The 21,687-nt window shown below is 40.1% G+C and overlaps 1 protein-coding gene across 1 annotated transcript in view; it reads right to left on the bottom strand.

Moving 5' to 3' along the window:
* The window catches only part of BBS9 (Bardet-Biedl syndrome 9), a 1,102,055-nt gene that overhangs the window by 593,909 nt on the left and 486,459 nt on the right, over positions 1-21,687 (bottom strand). Inside the window, exons 12-13 of the mRNA XM_053714434.1 lie at positions 21,024-21,077; positions 6,044-6,146 (exon numbers count right to left, since the gene is read on the bottom strand). Of these exons, the coding sequence (XP_053570409.1) occupies positions 6,044-6,146; positions 21,024-21,077 (157 nt within the window). The remainder of the gene's footprint in view (positions 1-6,043; positions 6,147-21,023; positions 21,078-21,687) is intronic.

Here is a 21,687-nt window from a genome sequence, read left to right as displayed (position 1 = left end):
ATTTCAACCAAGATGCCAAAGAAATGGCAGAAGCTTTCTGGCCTTTTCTAGAACCGGAAAAGATAACAAATAGACTAGAAGTCTTACGGAAAGACTTAGTAGCTTCAACATAATATTTCAAAGCTCTAACAACATCCAAAGAATGCAACGATTTCTCCTTAGAATTCTTAGGATTAGGACATAATGAAGGAACCACAATTTCTCTACTAATGTTGTTGGAATTCACAACTTTAGGTAAAAAATCAAAAGAAGTTCGCAACACCGCCTTATCCTGATGAAAAATCAGAAAAGGAGACTCACAAGAAAGAGCAGATAATTCAGAAACTCTTCTGGCAGAAGAGATTGCCAAAAGGAACAAAACTTTCCAAGAAAGTAATTTAATGTCCAATGAATGCATAGGTTCAAACGGAGGAGCTTGAAGAGCCCCCAGAACCAAATTCAAACTCCAAGGAGGAGAAATTGACTTAATGACAGGTTTTATACGAACCAAAGCTTGTACAAAACAATGAATATCAGGAAGAATAGCAATCTTTCTGTGAAAAAGAACAGAAAGAGCAGAGATTTGACCTTTCAAGGAACTTGCGGACAAACCCTTATCTAAACCATCCTGAAGAAACTGTAAAATTCTCGGTATTCTAAAAGAATGCCAAGAAAAATGATGAGAAAGACACCAAGAAATATAAGTCTTCCAGACTCTATAATATATCTCTCTAGATACAGATTTACGCGCCTGTAACATAGTATTAATCACAGAGTCAGAGAAACCTCTTTGACCAAGAATCAAGCGTTCAATCTCCATACCTTTAAATTTAAGGATTTCAGATCCTGATGGAAAAAAGGACCTTGCGACAGAAGGTCTGGTCTTAACGGAAGAGTCCACGGTTGGCAAGAGGCCATCCGGACCAGATCCGCATACCAAAACCTGTGAGGCCATCAGAATCTTGGAGATTACTCTTGGAAGAAGAACTAGAGGCGGAAAGATATAGGCAGGATGATACTTCCAAGGAAGTGATAATGCATCCACTGCCTCCGCCTGAGGATCCCGGGATCTGGACAGATACCTGGGAAGTTTCTTGTTTAGATGAGACGCCATCAGATCTATTTCTGGAAGTTCCCACATTTGAACAATCTGAAGAAATACCTCTGGGTGAAGAGACCATTCGCCCGGATGCAACGTTTGGCGACTGAGATAATCCGCTTCCCAATTGTCTATACCTGGGATATGAACCGCAGAGATTAGACAGGAGCTGGATTCCGCCCAAACCAGAATTCGAGATACTTCTTTCATAGCCAGAGGACTGTGAGTCCCTCCTTGATGATTGATGTATGCCACAGTTGTGACATTGTCTGTCTGAAAACAAATGAACGATTCTCTCTTCGGAAGAGGCCAAGACTGAAGAGCTCTGAAAATTGCACGGAGTTCCAAAATATTAATCGGTAATCTCACCTCCTGAGATTCCCAAACTCCTTGTGCCGTCAGAGATCCCCACACAGCTCCCCAACCCGTGAGACTTGCATCTGTTGAAAATTACAGTCCAGGTCGGAAGCACAAAAGAAAAGAAGCCCCCTGAATTAAACGATGGTGATCTGTCCACCACGTTAGAGAGTGTTGTACAATCGGTTTTAAAGATATTATTTGAGATATCTTTGTGTAATCCTTGCACCATTGATTCAGCATACAGAGCTGAAGAGGTCGCATGTGAAAACGAGCAAAGGGGATCGCGTCCGATGCAGCAGTCATAAGACCTAGAATTTCCATGCATAAGGCTACCGAAGGGAATGATTGTGACTGAAGGTTTCGACAAGCTGAAATCAATTTTAGACGTCTCTTGTCTGTTAAAGACAGAGTCATGGACACTGAATCTATCTGGAAACCCAGAAAGGTCACCCTTGTCTGAGGAATCAATGAACTTTTTGGTAAATTGATCCTCCAACCATGATCTTGAAGAAACAACACAAGTCGATTCGTATGAGATTCTGCTAAATGTAAAGACTGAGCAAGTACCAAGATATCGTCCAAATAAGGAAATACCACAATACCCTGTTCTCTGATTACAGACAGAAGGGCACCGAGAACCTTTGTAAAAATTCTTGGAGCTGTAGCTAGGCCAAACGGCAGAGCCACAAACTGGTAATGCTTGTCCAGAAAAGAGAATCTCAGGAACTGATAATGATCTGGATGAATCGGAATATGCAGATATGCATCCTGTAAATCTATTGTGGACATATAATGCCCTTGCTGAACAAAAGGCAAGATAGTCCTTACAGTTACCATTTTGAACGTAGGTATCCTTACATAACGATTCAATATTTTTAGATCCAGAACTGGTCTGAAGGAATTCTCCTTCTTTGGTACAATGAAGAGATTTGAATAAAACCCCATCCCCTGTTCCGGAACTGGAACTGGCATAATTACTCCAGCCAACTCTAGATCTGAAACACAATTCAGAAATGCTTGAGCTTTCACTGGATTTACTGGGACACGGGAAAGAAAAAATCTCTTTGCAGGAGGTCTCATCTTGAAACCAATTCTGTACCCTTCTGAAACAATATTCTGAATCCAAAGATTGTGAACAGAATTGAACCAAATTTCTTTGAAAAAACGTAACCTGCCCCCTACCAGCTGAGCTGGAATGAGGGCCGCACCTTCATGTGGACTTAGAAGCAGGCTTTGCCTTTCTAGCAGGCATGGATTTATTCCAGACTGGAGATGGTTTCCAAACTGAAACTGCTCCTGAGGATGAAGGATCAGGCTTTTGTTCTTTGTTGAAACGAAAGGAACGAAAACGATTATTAGCCCTGTTTTTACCCTTAGATTTTTTATCCTGTGGTAAAAAAGTTCCTTTCCCACCAGTAACAGTTGAGATAATAGAATCCAACTGAGAACCAAATAATTTGTTACCCTGGAAAGAAATGGAAAGTAGAGTTGATTTAGAAGCCATATCAGCATTCCAAGTCTTAAGCCATAAAGCTCTTCTAGCTAAAATAGCTAGAGACATAAACCTGACATCAACTCTAATAATATCAAAAATGGCATCACAGATAAAATTATTAGCATGCTGAAGAAGAATAATAATATTATGAGAATCATGATCTGTTACTTGTTGCGCTAAAGTTTCCAACCAAAAAGTTGAAGCTGCAGCAACATCAGCCAATGATATAGCAGGTCTAAGAAGATTACCTGAACACTGATAAGCTTTTCTTAGAAAGGATTCAATTTTCCTATCTAAAGGATCCTTAAACGAAGTACCATCTGACGTAGGAATAGTAGTACGTTTAGCAAGGGTAGAAATAGCCCCATCAACTCTAGGGATTTTGTCCCAAAATTCTAATCTGTCAGACGGCACAGGATATAATTGCTTAAAACGTTTAGAAGGAGTAAATGAATTACCCAATTTATCCCATTCTTTGGAAATTACTTCAGAAATAGCATTAGGAACAGGAAAAACTTCTGGAATAACCACAGGAGATTTAAATACCTTATCTAAACGTTTAGAATTAGTATCAAGAGGACCAGAATCCTCTATTTCTAAAGCAATTAGTACTTCTTTAAGTAAAGAACGAATAAATTCCATTTTAAATAAATATGAAGATTTATCAGCATCAATCTCTGAGACAGAATCCTCTGAACCAGAAGAATCATCAGAATCAGAATGATGATGTTCATTTAAAAATTCATCTGTAGGGAGAGAAGTTTTAAAAGATTTTTTATGTTTACTAGAAGGAGAAATAACAGACATAGCCTTCTTGATGGATTTAGAAACAAAATCTCTTATGTTATCAGGAACATTCTGCACCTTAGATGTTGAAGGAACTGCAACAGGCAATGGTACTTTACTAAAGGAAATATTATCTGCATTAACAAGTTTGTCATGACAATTAATACAAACAACAGCCGGAGGAATAGCTACCAAAAGTTTACAGCAGATACACTTAGCTTTGGTAGGTCCAGCACTAGACAGCGATTTTCCTGAAGTATCTTCTGACTCAGATGCAACGTGAGACATCTTGCAATATGTAAGAGAAAAAACAACATATAAAGCAAAATTGATCAAATTCCTTAAATGACAGTTTCAGGAATGGGAAAAAATGCCAAAGAACAAGCTTCTAGCAACCAGAAGCAATGAAAAATGAGACTTAAATAATGTGGAGACAAAAGCGACGCCCATATTTTTTTAGCGCCAAATACGACGCCAACATTATTTGGTGCCTAAATGCTTTTGGCGCCAAAAATGACGCCACTTCCGGAACGCCGACATTTTTGGCGCAAAATAACGTCAAAAAATGACGCAACTTCCGGCGACACGTATGACGCCGGAAACGGAAAAGATTTTTTTTTTTTTTTTGCGCCAAAAAAGTCCGCGCCAAGAATGACGCAATAAAATGAAGCATTTTCAGCCCCCGCGAGCCTAACAGCCCACAGGGAAAAAAGAGTCAAATTTTTGAAGGTAAGAAAAAATGATTAATTCAAATGCATTATCCCAAATATGAAACTGACTGTCTGAAAATAAGGAATGTTGAACATTCTGAGTCAAGGCAAATAAATGTTTGAATACATATATTTAGAACTTTATAAACAAAGTGCCCAACCATAGCTTAGAGTGTCACAGAAAATAAGATTTACTTACACCAGGACACTCATCAACATGTTTGTAGAAAGCCAAACCAGTACTGAAACGAGAATCAGCAGAGGTAATGGTATATAAATAAGAGTATATCGTCGATCTGAAAAGGGAGGTAAGAGATGAATCTCTACGACCGATAACAGAGAACCTATGAAATAGACCCCGTAGAAGGAGATCACTGCATTCAAATAGGCAATACTCTCCTCACATCCCTCTGACATTCACTGCACGCTGAGAGGAAAACCGGGCTCCAACTTGCTGCGGAGCGCATATCAACGTAGAATCTAGCACAAACTTACTTCACCACCTCCATAGGAGGCAAAGTTTGTAAAACTGAATTGTGGGTGTGGTGAGGGGTGTATTTATAGGCATTTTGAGGTTTGGGAAACTTTGCCCCTCCTGGTAGGAATGTATATCCCATACGTCACTAGCTCATGGACTCTTGCTAATTACATGAAAGAAAAATATTTCATGATTTGGATAGGACATATAGTTTTAAACAACTTTCCAATTGTGCTTCATTATCTTGTAAGCCTTTGATGAAGGAACAATGTTGCACTACTGGCAGCTAACTGAACACATCTATCTAGCCAATCACAAGAGACAAATGTGTGCAGGCACCAATCAGCAGCTAGCTCCCATTAGTGTATGATATTTGCAAGAGAACAAAGCACATTTGAAAATAGAAGTGAATTTAAAAGTGCCTTAAAATAACATGCTCTATCTGAATCATGCAAGTTTAATTTTGACTTTCCTATCCCTTTAATATTTCTTGCATTTGTCACAAAACACTAGTGATGGAATGAGGAATATTTCCCAATTAAAGTCAAACTGAAATAGATCACTATGATGAAACACCATATGCATATCAGACATCATCAAACAGTCCATGTATACAGTTATTCTTCAGCATTCTAAGAGGGAAAGCAAAGTTACATAATTAAAGAGAACAATTGAATTGACAATTCAATTTGTAGAAATGAATTCAGCATGAATGTCAACTTTCAAGAATGAGTGCCCGGTTTTTGGGGCACTTTCATTCATGAAAGTTTACATTTCACTGGTTTTCTTCTTGAAGCCAGAGAAGTGATTCCCCCTCCTGCCGCTCGTCACTTCATACGCCAGCAATGACGAATCCGGCTTCCTCCAATCACGGCGTTGCCTCAGGCAATGATTCCCCTCTGGGGGGAGACGTGATTGGAGGATGCCATATTCATCATTGCTGACATATGAAGTGACAAGCGGCAGGAGAGGGAATCGCTTCTCCGGCTTCAAGAAGAAAAGGGTAATTATTTGAACAAAACCAGTGAAATGTAAACTTTCATGACTGAAAGTGCCCTTGTTTTTAATAGTATTTTTAAAAACAGGCACTCATTCTTGAAAGTTGACATTCACTTTAAGTTAGCATGACTACTTACCTATGGAATCAAAAATGAATAGGTCTTGAGTAAGTGCCAAAGGCTGAGGGACATATATAGACACCATGGACTTTTGTACAGCCAGTCTGCTTTTTACAGAGAGCTGCAAAAGAGGGGGAAAAAAACAGAATTTATGTTTACCTGATAAATTTCTTTCTCCAACGGTGTGTCCGGTCCACGGCGTCATCCTTACTTGTGGGATATTCTCTTCCCCAACAGGAAATGGCAAAGAGCCCAGCAAAGCTGGTCACATGATCCCTCCTAGGCTCCGCCTACCCCAGTCATTCGACCGACGTTAAGGAGGAATAATAGCATAGGAGAAACCATATGGTACCGTGGTGACTGTAGTTAAATAAAATAAATTATCAGACCTGATTAAAAAACCAGGGCGGGCCGTGGACCGGACACACCGTTGGAGAAAGAAATTTATCAGGTAAACATAAATTCTGTTTTCTCCAACATAGGTGTGTCCGGTCCACGGCGTCATCCTTACTTGTGGGAACCAATACCAAAGCTTTAGGACACGGATGAAGGGAGGGAGCAAATCAGGTCACCTAAATGGAAGGCACCACGGCTTGCAAAACCTTTCTCCCAAAAATAGCCTCAGAAGAAGCAAAAGTATCAAACTTGTAAAATTTGGTAAAAGTGTGCAGTGAAGACCAAGTCGCTGCCCTACATATCTGATCAACAGAAGCCTCGTTCTTGAAGGCCCATGTGGAAGCCACAGCCCTAGTGGAATGAGCCGTGATTCTTTCGGGAGGCTGCCGTCCGGCAGTCTCGTAAGCCAATCTGATGATGCTTTTAATCCAAAAAGAGAGAGAGGTAGAAGTTGCTTTTTGACCTCTCCTTTTACCTGAATAAACAACAAACAGGGAAGATATTTGTCTAAAATCCTTTGTAGCATCTAAATAGAATTTTAGAGCGCGAACAACATCCAAATTGTGCAACAAGCGTTCCTTCTTTGAAACTGGTTTCGGACACAGAGAAGGTACGATAATCTCCTGGTTAATGTTTTTGTTAGAAACAACTTTTGGAAGAAAACCAGGTTTAGTACGTAAAACCACCTTATCTGCATGGAACACCAGATAAGGAGGAGAACACTGCAGAGCAGATAATTCTGAAACTCTTCTAGCAGAAGAAATTGCAACTAAAAACAAAACTTTCCAAGATAATAACTTAATATCAACGGAATGTAAGGGTTCAAACGGAACCCCCTGAAGAACTGAAAGAACTAGATTGAGACTCCAAGGAGGAGTCAAAGGTTTGTAAACAGGCTTGATTCTAACCAGAGCCTGAACAAAGGCTTGAACATCTGGCACAGCTGCCAGTTTTTTGTGAAGTAACACCGACAAGGCAGAAATCTGTCCCTTCAGGGAACTTGCCGATAATCCTTTTTCCAATCCTTCTTGAAGGAAGGATAGAATCCTAGGAATCTTAACCTTGTCCCAAGGGAATCCTTTAGATTCACACCAACAGATATATTTTTTCCAAATTTTGTGGTAAATCTTTCTAGTTACAGGCTTTCTGGCCTGAACAAGAGTATCGATAACAGAATCTGAGAAACCTCGCTTCGATAAAATCAAGCGTTCAATCTCCAAGCAGTCAGCTGGAGTGAAACCAGATTCGGATGTTCGAACGGACCCTGAACAAGAAGGTCTCGTCTCAAAGGTAGCTTCCAAGGTGGAGCCGATGACATATTCACCAGATCTGCATACCAAGTCCTGCGTGGCCACGCAGGAGCTATCAAGATCACCGACGCCCTCTCCTGATTGATCCTGGCTACCAGCCTGGGGATGAGAGGAAACGGCGGGAACACATAAGCTAGTTTGAAGGTCCAAGGTGCTACTAGTGCATCCACTAGAGCCGCCTTGGGATCCCTGGATCTGGACCCGTAGCAAGGAACTTTGAAGTTCTGACGAGAGGCCATCAGATCCATGTCTGGAATGCCCCAAAGTTGAGTGACTTGGGCAAAGATTTCCGGATGGAGTTCCCACTCCCCCGGATGCAATGTCTGACGACTCAGAAAATCCGCTTCCCAATTTTCCACTCCCGGGATGTGGATAGCAGACAGGTGGCAGGAGTGAGACTCCGCCCATAGAATAATCTTGGTCACTTCTTCCATCGCTAGGGAACTCCTTGTTCCCCCCTGATGGTTGATGTACGCAACAGTCGTCATGTTGTCTGATTGAAACCGTATGAACTTGGTCCTCGCTAGCTGAGGCCAAGCCTTGAGAGCATTGAATATCGCTCTCAGTTCCAGAATATTTATCGGTAGAAGAGATTCTTCCCGAGACCAAAGACCCTGAGCTTTCAGGGATCCCCAGACCGCGCCCCAGCCCATCAGACTGGCGTCGGTCGTGACAATGACCCACTCTGGTCTGTGGAATGTCATCCCTCGTGACAGGTTGTCCAGGGACAGCCACCAACGGAGTGAGTCTCTGGTCCTCTGATTTACTTGTATCTTTGGAGACAAGTCTGTATAGTCCCCATTCCACTGACTGAGCATGCACAGTTGTAATGGTCTTAGATGAATGCGCGCAAAAGGAACTATGTCCATTGTCGCTACCATCAACCCGATCACTTCCATGCACTGAGCTACGGAAGGAAGAGGAACGGAATGAAGTATTCGACAAGAGTCCAGAAGCTTTGTCTTTCTGGCCTCTGTTAGAAAAATCCTCATTTCTGAGGAGTCTATAATTGTTCCCAAGAAGGGAACCCTTGTTGACGGGGATAGAGAACTCTTTTCCACGTTCACTTTCCAGCCGTGCGATCTGAGAAAGGCCAGGACGATGTCCGTGTGAGCCTTTGCTCGAGGGAGGGACGACGCTTGAATCAGAATGTCGTCCAGGTAAGGTACAACTGCAATGCCCCTTGGTCTTAGCACAGCTAGAAGGGACCCTAGTACCTTTGTGAAAATCCTTGGAGCAGTGGCTAATCCGAAAGGAAGCGCCACGAACTGGTAATGTTTGTCCAGGAATGCAAACCTTAGGAACCGATGATGTTCCTTGTGGATAGGAATATGTAGATACGCATCCTTTAAATCCACCGTGGTCATGAATTGACCTTCCTGGATGGAAGGAAGGATAGTTCGAATGGTTTCCATCTTGAAAGATGGGACCTTGAGAAATTTGTTTAAGATCTTGAGATCTAGGATTGGTCTGAACGTTCCCTCTTTTTTGGGAACTATGAACAGATTGGAGTAGAACCCCATCCCTTGTTCTCTCAATGGAACAGGATGAATCACTCCCATTTTTAACAGGTCTTCTACACAATGTAAGAACGCCTGTCTTTTTATGTGGTCTGAAGACAACTGAGACCTGTGGAACCTTCCCCTTGGGGGAAGTCCCTTGAATTCCAGAAGATAACCCTGGGAGACTATTTCTAGCGCCCAAGGATCCAGAACATCTCTTGCCCAAGCCTGAGCGAAGAGAGAGAGTCTGCCCCCCACCAGATCCGGTCCCGGATCGGGGGCCGATATTTCATGCTGTCTTGGTAGCAGTGGCAGGTTTCTTTGCCTGCTTTCCCTTGTTCCAGCCTTGCCTTGGTCTCCAAGCTGGCTTGGCCTGAGAAGTATTACCCTCTTGCTTAGAGGACGTAGCACCTTGGGCTGGTCCGTTTTTACGAAAGGGACGAAAATTAGGTCTATTTTTTTCCTTGAAAGGCCGATCCTGAGGAAGGGCATGGCCCTTACCCCCAGTGATATCAGAGATAATCTCTTTCAAGTCAGGACCAAACAGCGTTTTCCCCTTGAAAGGAATGTTTAGTAGCTTGTTCTTGGAAGACGCATCAGCCGACCAAGATTTCAACCAAAGCGCTCTGCGCGCCACAATAGCAAACCCAGAATTCTTAGCCGCTAACTTAGCCAATTGCAAAGAGGCGTCTAGAGTGAAAGAATTAGCCAATTTGAGAGCGTTGACTCTGTCCATAATCTCCTCATAAGGAGGAGAGTCACTATCGAGCACCTTAATCAGTTCCTCAAACCAGAAATATGCGGCTGTAGTGACAGGGACAATGCATGAAATGGGTTGTAGAAGGTAACCCTGCTGAACAAACATCTTTTTAAGCAAACCTTCTAATTTTTTATCCATAGGATCTTTGAAAGCACAACTATCCTCTATGGGAATAGTGGTGCGTTTGTTTAAAGTAGAAACCGCTCCCTCGACCTTGGGGACTGACTGCCATAAGTCCTTTCTGGGGTCGACCATAGGAAACAATTTTTTAAATATGGGGGGAGGGACGAAAGGAATACCGGGCCTTTCCCATTCTTTATTAACAATGTCCGCCACCCGCTTGGGTATAGGAAAAGCTTCTGGGAGCCCCGGCACCTCTAGGAACTTGTCCATTTTACATAGTTTCTCTGGGATGACCAAATTTTCACAATCATCCAGAGTGGATAATACCTCCTTAAGCAAAATGCGGAGATGTTCCAATTTAAATTTAAAAGTAATCACATCAGATTCAGCCTGCTGAGAAATGTTCCCTAAATCAGTAATTTCTCCCTCAGACAAAACCTCCCTGGCTCCCTCAGATTGGGTTAGGGGCCCTTCAGAGATATTAATATCAGCGTCGTCATGCTCTTCAGTAACTAAAACAGAGCATCCACGCTTACGCTGACAAGGGTTCATTTTGGCTAAAATGTTTTTGACAGAATTATCCATTACAGCCGTTAATTGTTGCATAGTAAGGAGTATTGGCGCGCTAGATGTACTAGGGGCCTCCTGAGTGGGCAAGACTCGTGTAGACGAAGGAGGGAATGATGCAGTACCATGCTTACTCCCCTCACTTGAGGAATCATCTTGGGCATCATTGTCATTATCACATAAATCACATTTATTTAAATGAATAGGAATTCTGGCTTCCCCACATTCAGAACACAGTCTATCTGGTAGTTCAGACATGTTAAACAGGCATAAACTTGATAAGAAAGTACAAAAAACGTTTTGAAATAAAACCGTTACTGTCACTTTAAATTTTAAACTGAACACACTTTATTACTGCAATTGCGAAAAAACATGAAGGAATTGTTCAAAATTCACCAAACTTTCACCACAGTGTCTTAAAGCCTTGAAAATATTGCACACCAATTTTGGAAGCTTTAACCCTTAAAATAACGGAACCGGAGCCGTTTTAAGCTTTAACCCCTTTACAGTCCCTGGTATCTGCTTTGCTGAGACCCAACCAAACCCAAGGGGAATACGATACCAAATGATGCCTTCAGAAGTCTTTTATCAGTATCAGAGCTCCTCTCACATGCGACTGCATGCCATGCCTCTCAAAAACAAGTGCGCAACACCGGCGCGAAAATGAGACTCTGCCTATGCTTTGGGAAAGCCCCTAAAGAATAAGGTGTCTAAAACAGTGCCTGCCGATATAATTATATCAAAATACCCAGAATAAATGATTCCTCAAGGCTAAATAAGTGTTAATATCAATCGATTTAGCCCAAAAAATGTCTACAGTCTAAATAAGCCCTTGTGAAGCCCTTATTTACAATCGTAATAAACATGGCTTACCGGATCCCATAGGGAAAATGACAGCTTCCAGCATTACATCGTCTTGTTAGAATGTGTCATACCTCAAGCAGCAAAGGACTGCAAACTGTTCCCCCAACTGAAGTTAATGCTCTCAACAGTCCTGTGTGGAACAGCCATGGATTTTAGTTACGGTTGCTAAAATCATTTTCCTCATACAAACAGAATTCTTCATCTCTTTTCTGTTTCTGAGTAAATAGTACGTACCAGCACTATTTGAAAATAACAAACTCTTGATTGAATAATGAAAAACTACAGTTAAACACTAAAAAACTCTAAGCCATCTCCGTGGAGATGTTGCCTGTACAACGGCAAAGAGAATGACTGGGGTAGGCGGAGCCTAGGAGGGATCATGTGACCAGCTTTGCTGGGCTCTTTGCCATTTCCTGTTGGGGAAGAGAATATCCCACAAGTAAGGATGACGCCGTGGACCGGACACACCTATGTTGGAGAAAGTAAATATTCATAAATGTGTGATCTAAACTATAGGAAACAAAGTGGTTATTGTGTAAAGTAAAACTATTTTAATTAAGCACAGTATGTTGTGAGGGTGATACCAGAAGAGACTATTGGATAAACCATATTCTTAAGAAAATATATAATGTGGTTATTTAAATACACTTACTTAGCATTATGTTTTAAGGGGACATTAATGTTGGTTTATACATGCGTCCGATATTAAAGGGACATGAAAACCAAAATCTTCCTTCTTGATTCGGACAGAACATGCAATTTTAAACAACTTTCCAATTTACTTCCATTATCTCATTTGTTTTCTTTGTTCTCTTGGTTTCCTTTGTTGAAAAGTATGCCTAGATAGGCTCAGGAGAGCAAGGCACTTCTAGTCATTGGCTTACCCCATGTGCTCAGCTAGCTCACAGAAGTGCACTGCTGCTCCTTTGATAATATAAGTAAATTGGAAAGTTCTTTAAAATTGTATTCTCTATTTAAATAACTAAAGAACATGTTTGAGTTCCATGTCCTTTTAAATACTGAATTTTGATAGCTATGTATTCAAAATAAATATATTAAAATACATAAATCAATAATTAAATGGAAATGAAACCCAACATTTTTCTTTCACGATTAAGATAGATATTACAATTTTAAAGAACTTTCCTATTTACTTCTATTATATAATTTGCTTGACTCTCTTGGTATTCTTTGTTGAAGGATCAGTAATGCACCACTGGGAGCTAGCTGAAGGCCAATGACAAGAGGCATATATGTCCAACCGCCAATCAGTAGCATCTGAGTCTACCTAGGTATACTTTTCAACAAAGGATACAAGGAGAATGAAACAAACTAGATTATAGAAATACATTGGAAAGTTATTTAAAGGGATATGAAACCCAATTTTTTTTCTTTCATGATTTAGAAAGAGCATGCAATTTTAAAGAACTTTCTAATTTACTTATTTTATCTAATTTGCCTCATTTTCTTGATATCCTTTGGTGAAAAGCATATCTAGATAGGATCAGTAGCTGCTGATTGGTGGCAGCACATAGATGCCTTGCGTGATTGGCTGACCCATGTGCATTGCTATTTCTGCAACAAAGAATATCTAAAGAATGAAGCAAATTACATAATAGAAGTAAATTGTAATGTTGTTTAAAATTGTATGATCTATCTGAATCATGAAAGAAAACTATTGGGTTTAATGTCCCTTTAATATTGCATGCTCTATCTGAATCATGGAAGCTTTGTTTTTTATTATTTAATTTAATTAAACATCAATTTAAAGGGATAGGAAACCCAAAATTTTTCTTTCATGATTTAGACAACGTTCAAATTTTCTTATATTATTCCCTTTTTACTTTGTTCTCTTGGTATCTTTTGTTGAAAACCAGGGACGTAAGCTTAAGAGCCAGCCCATTTCTGGAGCACTATATGGCATCAGTTTTGCAAGAATGTTATTTGTAAGAGCACTAGATGGCTCCAGATGCCAACCTAGGTATCTCTTCAACACAGAATATCATGGGAGTGAATCAAATTGAAAACTTTTTCTTAAATGTATGCTCTGCCTTAATCACAAACAAAAGTGTTTGGGTTTCATATCCCTTTATCTGCTTTGTCTGAAAAAAATACAGAATTACTCAACAATCGAAAAAGTCAATATTGAGAATGCCAAAAAAAAAAATGTATTTACTTTTTTGTGCATTATAGACATTTACATAGGAGTCATTATTTCCTAAATATTTCAAACACACAATTTAAGTATCCGTGCATTTATCTATGTAATCATTCTATAAAATGTGTTGATGTCACCTTTCACCATATTTATGCAGAAAATGAGTAGGAATAAAATCACTACCATAAAAATATTGGATACATTTTAAAGTAACCAAAAACAAAATTTATGCTTACCTGATAAATGTATTTCTTTCTTGACACGGTGAGTCCACGGATCATCAATTACTGTTGGGAATATCACTCCCGGCCAGCAGGAGGAGGCAAAAAGCACCACAGCAAAGCTGTTAAGTATCACTTCCCTTCCCACAACCCCCAGTCATTAGAACAAAGGAAAAGGAGAGGAAGGAAATAACACAAGGTGCAGAGGTGCCTGAGGTTTATATAGAAAAAAACATGTCTGATAACAGGGAGGGTCATGGACTCACCGTGTCAAGAAAAAAAGAAATTTATCAGGTAAGCATAAATTTTGTTTTCTTTCTTAAGACACGGTGAGTCCACGGATCATAAATTACAGTTGGGAATCAATACCCAAGCTAGAGGACACAGATGATAAGGGAAGGCAAGACAGGTAACCTAAACAGAAGGCACTTCTGCTTGAAGAACCTTTCTCCCAAAAGAAGCCTCAGTCGAGGCAAACGTATCAAATTTAGAAAAAGTGTGCAAAGAAGACCAAGTGGCAGCCTTACAAATCTGTTCTACAGAGGCTTCAATCTTGAAGGCCCAAGAAGAAGACACCACCCTAGTGGAGTGAGCTGTAATTCTCTTAGGAGGCTACTGTACAGCAGTCTCATAAGCCATTTGAATAACACTTCTCAACCATAGAGAAAGAGAAGTGGCAGTAGCTTTCTGGCCTTTACGTTTACCAGAAAAGCAAACAAACAATGCAGAAGACTGACGGAAGTCCTTCATAGCCTGCATATAGAATTTAAGAGCCCAGACAATGTCTAAGTTGTGCAACAAACGTTCTTTATGAGAAGAAGGATTAGGACAGAGAGAAGGACCAACAATTTTCTGATTAATATTTCTGCCCGAAAAAATCTTAGGAAGAAAACCAAACTTGGTATGGAGAACTGACTTATCTGTATAAAATATGAGACAAGGAGAATCACACTGCAATGCTGAGAGTTCAGAAACTCTCCGAGCAGAAGAAATAACAATAAGAAACAAAACTTTCCAAGATAATAACTTAATATCTATGGAATGCATAGGCTCAATCGGAGCCTGTTGTAAGACTTTAAGAACAAGATTAAGGCTCCAAGGAGAAGCAACTGATTTAAATACAGGCCTGATTCTGACCAGGGCCTGACAAAAGGATTGTACATCAGGCACGTCCGCCAGACGCTAGTGCAGCAGAATGGATAAAGCAAAAATCTGACCTTTGAGGGTACTGACAGATAACCCCTTCTCAAGGCCTTCCTGGAGAAAAGACTCACACCAATAAAGATATTACGCCATATCTTATGGTAAATCTTTCTAGTGACACGCTTACGAGCCTGAATCATGGTTTCAATGACCGATTCGTAAAAAAAAAACCACGCTTAGCTAAAATCATGTGTTCAATCTCCAAGCAGTCAGCTTCAGAGAAACGAGATTTGGATGAAGGAAGGGTCCCTGAAGCAGAAGATCCTTCCTCAGAGGAAGTTTCCATGGAGGTAGAGACGACATCTGTACTAGATCCCTCCTGAGACCAAAGTTCCTGTGCCTTCAATGAGTCCCAGACTGCTCCCCAACCCAACAGGCTGGCATCCGTGGTCACAATTACCAAAGAGGGTCTCTGAAAACACATCCCCTGGGACAGGTGTTCTTGCGACAGCCACCACGGTAAGGAGTCCCTTGTTTATTGATCCAGAATTATTCTCTGAGATAGATCTGCATAATCCCCATTCCACTGAGCGAGGATGCATAGCTGCAGAGGTCTCAAATGGAACTGAGCAAACTGAACTATGTCCATGGAAGCCACCATCAACCCGATTACCTCCATGCATTGGGCCACTGATGGTCATGTCGCCGCTTGTAGGGACAGACAAGTGGACAGAATCTCGGCTTTTCTAACCTCCGTCAGAAAAAAATTCAAAGACTGGTTCCTAGGAAGGTCACTCTTGTACATGGAACAAGAGAACTTTTCTCCATATTGATTTTCCAACCGTGGGGACGAAGAAACCCCAACAAAATCTTTGTATGGGATTCTGCTAGTTGAAAGGATGGTGCCTGAACCAGAATGTCATCCAGATATTTGTGATGGTTCCTGTGAAAGGGAACATGCAGATACGCATCCTTCAAGTCTATGGTCATCATGAATTGACCTTCTTGAATCAGAGGAAAAATGATGCGTATAGTCTCCATCTTGAAGGACGGCACTCTGAGGAATTTGTTTAGAAGCTTTAGATCTAGAATGGGCCTGAAAGTTCCCTCTTTTTTGGGAACCAAAAACAGGTTGGAGAGTAAAATCAGAGACCTTTTTCTGACTTGGAACTGGAACTATCACTCCCAAGAAGGAAAGATCCTGTACACATTCAAGAATGCCTCTCTTTTTATCCGGTCTACAGATAATCTTGAGAGGTGGAACCTGCCCCTGGGAGGAAAAGTCTTGAACTATGGCCACTTCCCACGGGTCTGGTACGTCTTGTTCCCAAGATCCAGGAAGGCTTGGATTGTTCCTGCTTGGTAGAGACTGGGGAATATTTACCTCTAAAGTTATGAAAGGAACGAAAATTGGTCTGACGTCCCTTTGATTTCTTCTTTTTGTCTTGAGGCAGAAAGTATCCTTTACCATCTGTGATATCGGAGATAATCTCTGCCAAAGCTGGCCAAACAAGGTCTTTCCCTTGTAGGGTATAGCCAAAAGCTTAGCTTTAGAAGAAATGTCTGCAGACCAAGACTTAAGCCATAGCACTCTCCGCGCTAAAATTGCAAAACCAGATATTTTAGATCTCAACTTAATCGCTTGCAAGGAAGTGCCCATTATAAAGGAGTTGGCTAACTTGAGAGCCTAAATCCTATCCTGAATTTCCTCCAAGGGAGTTTCAGCTTGCAAGGATTCAGACAAAGCATCAAACCAATAGGCTGCCGCACTGGTTACTGTAGCAATACACACTGCCAGTTGCAATTGTAACCCCTGATGAGTATATATCTTCTTTAAAAAGGCCTCCAGCGTTTTATCCATAGGATCCTTGAAAGAGCAACTATCCTCAATAGGGATAGTAGTTCTCTTAGCCAAATTGGAAATCGCCCCTTCCACCTTAGGAACCCTCTGCCACAACTCCTTTAAAGAGCCAGCTACCGGGAACATTTTCCTAAAGACAGGGGAGGGGGAGAATGGAATTCCTGGGAAATAATCTCTGTGGCACGGTCTGGCACTGGAAACACCTCCCCAGATGAGGAGACATCAAAGTATCTATTCAATTTGCTAGACTTTTTAGGGTTGACAATGATAGGCGTATCAGAGTCGTCCAAGGTAGCTAAAACCTCCTTTAACAAGACACGGAGGTGCTCACAAGCTTGAATCTGAAGGAAACCACTTCAGCATCAGATGAATGAATTTCACTATCCGAATCTGAGATTTCACCCTCAGAGGCTACCAAAGTATCCTCCCCCTTCGATTTATGCAAAAGAGGAGTCCGGTCAGCCTGAATAGGATCTGATACCTTATCTGATTCTATAATTTTCCTCTTACTCTCCCCTGCAGTAAGGGAATGGCTGCTAACGCCTCAGATACCACCATAGATACCTGTGCTGCAATCTCAGCCTTTAAAAACACTCCATCCGGAGAATGAGAGGAACCGCAGAGCACTGCATGTGACATTGCTGCAGATTCTGCCAAATTAGAGAGAGGCTGTGGTAACGCCTGGACAGCATCATCCTGAGGGAATGGTGGCTCAGAATCAAAAAGTCTGTCTTTATATAAGAATGCAAAGGGGGTTCTACTTGGGCATCCAAACAGAGTTTGCACAGAATAGAAGGGCTAGGCTTCTAAGTCCATTTTGCACAAGTAACTATAACACAATTTTCCTGTTTAATTTCCGTTAAAAAAAAGAAACCGTTACTGTCTCTTTAAAAATGAATAAAAGAAAAAACGACAATGTACTCAAAAAAACCCCTAAGAAATAACTTAAGTAAAGGGGCTCTACTCTTTAGCACAAGACTTACTAAAAAACCTCCCCAGCACATTCCACACCTCAGTGCTAAGCTGAGGTGCCTACCTGCTCCTCCTGGTACCGGGTGACAAGTTGGATTGTCGAAAACAGAGCCTGTTGTATCAGTAGCAGAACACAAGCGACAGAGAGGGGAACTAAAATAAGTCAGTGCGACTGATTTTTCTGACAAAACAGCGTGATGTCACGCCAAGTATTGGCTAGAAGCCGCATAAACTAGTGCCATTACTGACTCTAAGAACACTAACAGTTCCCACATCAAAATGACTGCACATATAAGCAGTACACTTATAAATAAAGTTTCCTTTGTTCCCTTATTCTACCGCCACATTTTACCCTGCATCCTGCCAGAAAAATCCTGCTTCAGCAATTATTGCCCAATATGGTGCAGTTATGTCTTGTAGTGCCATACATGTATAGAATAAAAATGGCACTTTCCTGCATCCCTGACTGGACAGGAGGATAGCTCACCAAGTATGAGAGGAAGCTACTCCTCACAGAGACCTGTGGATAGATTAAATGAACAGAGTAAGCCTACTCGGGCATTCTGTTTGTGGGCAGCAATTCTGTCAGGAAAACGCAGTGAGGCCCACCCCACAAGTTCCTAACTGCTTGAAAGCTACCACAGCCCTACTGAAGAGACTAACATGGAGTACAGCTAAACCCAGTTTGTCAGGGAAGATCAGAGCAAGCCTGCTCAGGCTTCCAAAATAAAAAATCTTGATAGAAGAATCTTAATTAGACACCTAAAACTTCACCTTCTCCTTGCACTGAAGGCAAAGAGAATGACTGGGGGTAGTGGGAAGGGAAGTGATACTTAACAGCTTTGATGTGGTGCTCTTTGCCTCCTCCTGCTGGCCAGGAGTGATATTCCCAACAGTAATTGATGATCCATGGACTTACCGTGTCTTAAGAAAGAAATAGTGATTTCCCACAGAGGTGACAACTCATTTGGACAATGTATGGCTATTACTGTCAAAATGAACCAAGAAAACCGCTAACATTAAACACTTGTACCAAACATTGTTTTATGAAGAATTTCACAATATTTAAATTAATTTTTACACTCACCCAGATATCTGGGTGAAGGAAGCAAATTAAAAAATAGAAGTAAATTGGAAAAATGTTTCAAATAGCATGCTCTGTCTAAATCATGAATGTCTAATTATGACTTTACTGTCCCTTTAATGCACTTGACGTAACCAAAACAATATTATATGGTTAGAAAAGGAATGGTCATCCATTTTATGGCAAGGTAAATTACAAGGCATCTATGGGTTTTTTTAATACTTCAATTAAAGAATAGTAAACTCATATTTTTATACATGCATCGCATATCAGGATTCGAGAGCTGCAGTGGAAAATATCAGTGATCAAAATAAATGTTTTAAAATCATATAATGCTGTCACAATTAAGAATGCTTTCTAATTGAATGCAGAATCAAAAAGCATACACCCTGTCCCTTTTAAAAGTCTGTTGCTCTGGTCTAATTAATTACAGTGTAAAATGGTACAGGGTCTGAAAATTCACCATACTTAAAGGGCCATTATAGTAAAAATTAAAATCTAAAAAAGACATGCTCTTATTTATTAGAACATGTCATTTTAAGACTAGCAACCCTGTACCTCTATGTGTTTAAACCCTGCCACTGATCCAATCAGCAGAATACAAGTTGTTTTACAAGTCTCTTAAAATTGCATGCTCTATCTAAACCATGAAAGTGTAATTTTGGACACTCTGATAACCATATCTCTCCATTTGTGGTGTCCTCCACCATTGTTGGTGACGTTATCACTGCATCTCATCTTGCACCAAAATACACCGTACACATTGGCTGAGATATGGTAGACTCTTTTTACTTTAAGGTATTTGGATTGTTTTACAGAAACTTTGTATTGGATAACCGCAAATTTGGGTAATCTAATAATTTAACAATTAAGAAGTGTTGATAAGATAATAGTGAGTGTGTATATGTATATATATATATATATATATATATGTTGCACACAATGTGGTTTTACTTTATTCTGCTTGTGAAAGTAATACAGGTAGTATTGTGAAACGCGTTGCAGTAATATATCATTTTAAACTGCTATCCTTTTAAAAATAAACAACCCCAAATTGATTTTGAGGGGTTTAGAATGGTGATGGTAGTATTGGTTGTTGCCTCATTTCAACACCATTAGGACTATCTATTGTTTGAGACGTTATCCAGAAGGATCCTAGTTTCCAGTACCAGAGGTGAGCTAGCTGGGGAGCTCCTAATTCACCAAGACCACATGAGTATTCTACCTCTGTATGTACTATCTGGGAGTGAAACATTGGTTGTATCAGAGATATCCTGCAATTGGAGCACCTTCTTTCTTTTTGTTTTCTCAGTGAATGAACTATAAGGTTATAGGAAGAGCCGACCGTAGCACAAGAATGAAGTAAAACAAAGAACTATCAACTATAGCCTTTAAGTGGCGCCTCTGTCTTGTTTTGGGACCAACTTGTATAAGTGGAACTAAGATAAAATCTTTTAAAAAGTGCACTAAAAACATTTTGGCTGTGTTAAGATACTTTGTTTACTATATTTAACCAACTACTTGTTCTACAAGATGATGCATTGTTGTTTGATTAAGGTTGTACAAAAGATAACGCAACCTTTGCTAATGATTGTGCATCACTTGTAGTCTTTATAGCGATTATATTTTAAATATCATGTCCCTTCGATTAAACGTCTTTCCTTGAAGATCAACAACAGAGAAACAAGTTGCCTTCATTTCCTGTAACAAGGACTTGCAAGCCAAGCGGTTGTCGCTTACTTATACATAAATTGCCTATACTGGCTTTTTCACAAGAACAAACTGTGTGTTTAACCAGACAGGTGGCTTATGGCAGAACACTATTTTTTAGAACTATAAAACATGAGTATTTCCAAAAATAATAATTTTCTATTCAAATATATTACTTTACATAGAAAACTGTAGCGGTGCTGCAAAACAAATTATAAAAAATGATACAAGCAACAAGGTACGTGTTCAAAATTTCCAAAGTAATTTTAATTCATTTCAAGGATTTACTTCCACTGTCTATATTATTTTATGAAAACCATGCCATACCTTTACAGTCACAGAAGGGATGACTTCGGACTCCACTTCACTGTCAACTGCTTGCTGTTAATAAAAAAAAATATTATTTAGGAGTCATTAGTTAAGAGAGAAAAAACATACACGTAATGTTAACTTTCCCACTCTAAATCATATAGCTTGCCAATAAACAAGGCTCCTCTTGGACATTCAAATCCAACCACAAAAATGTCCAAAATTAAACTGCACTTGCAAAACGGAAACATTAGTGAACATAAAAATGATGATTAAAAAAAAAAAAAAAATATATGCAAGGGCAATAAAAAATCAACTTTTTTTCTCAGAGGAAATTGAGCAAATGGTAAATGAAAGAGGAAAATATAGCAAGGGAGTTATATCTTGTAATGATTAAATACAAAATGCAAGAAATGTTGTGTGGTCAAAATAATATGTTAGACTATGTACAAAAATAAAAAAACATATCAACTTGACATCTACATTTCCATTCTGATATATTTCTAACCAATGTTAAAGGGACAGTCTACTCCAGAATTTTTGTTGTTTAAAAAGATAGATAATCCTTTTATTACCCATTCCCTAGTTTTGTATAACCAACACATTTATATTAATACACATTTTACCTCTGTGATTACCTTGATTCTAAGCCTCTGTAGACTGCCCCCTTATCTCAGTTCTT

This window comes from Bombina bombina, chromosome 5 (assembly GCF_027579735.1).
Source record: "Bombina bombina isolate aBomBom1 chromosome 5, aBomBom1.pri, whole genome shotgun sequence".
In the NCBI taxonomy this organism is placed as follows: Eukaryota; Metazoa; Chordata; class Amphibia; order Anura; family Bombinatoridae; genus Bombina; species Bombina bombina.
This window is presented reverse-complemented; position numbering and strand designations above follow the sequence as displayed.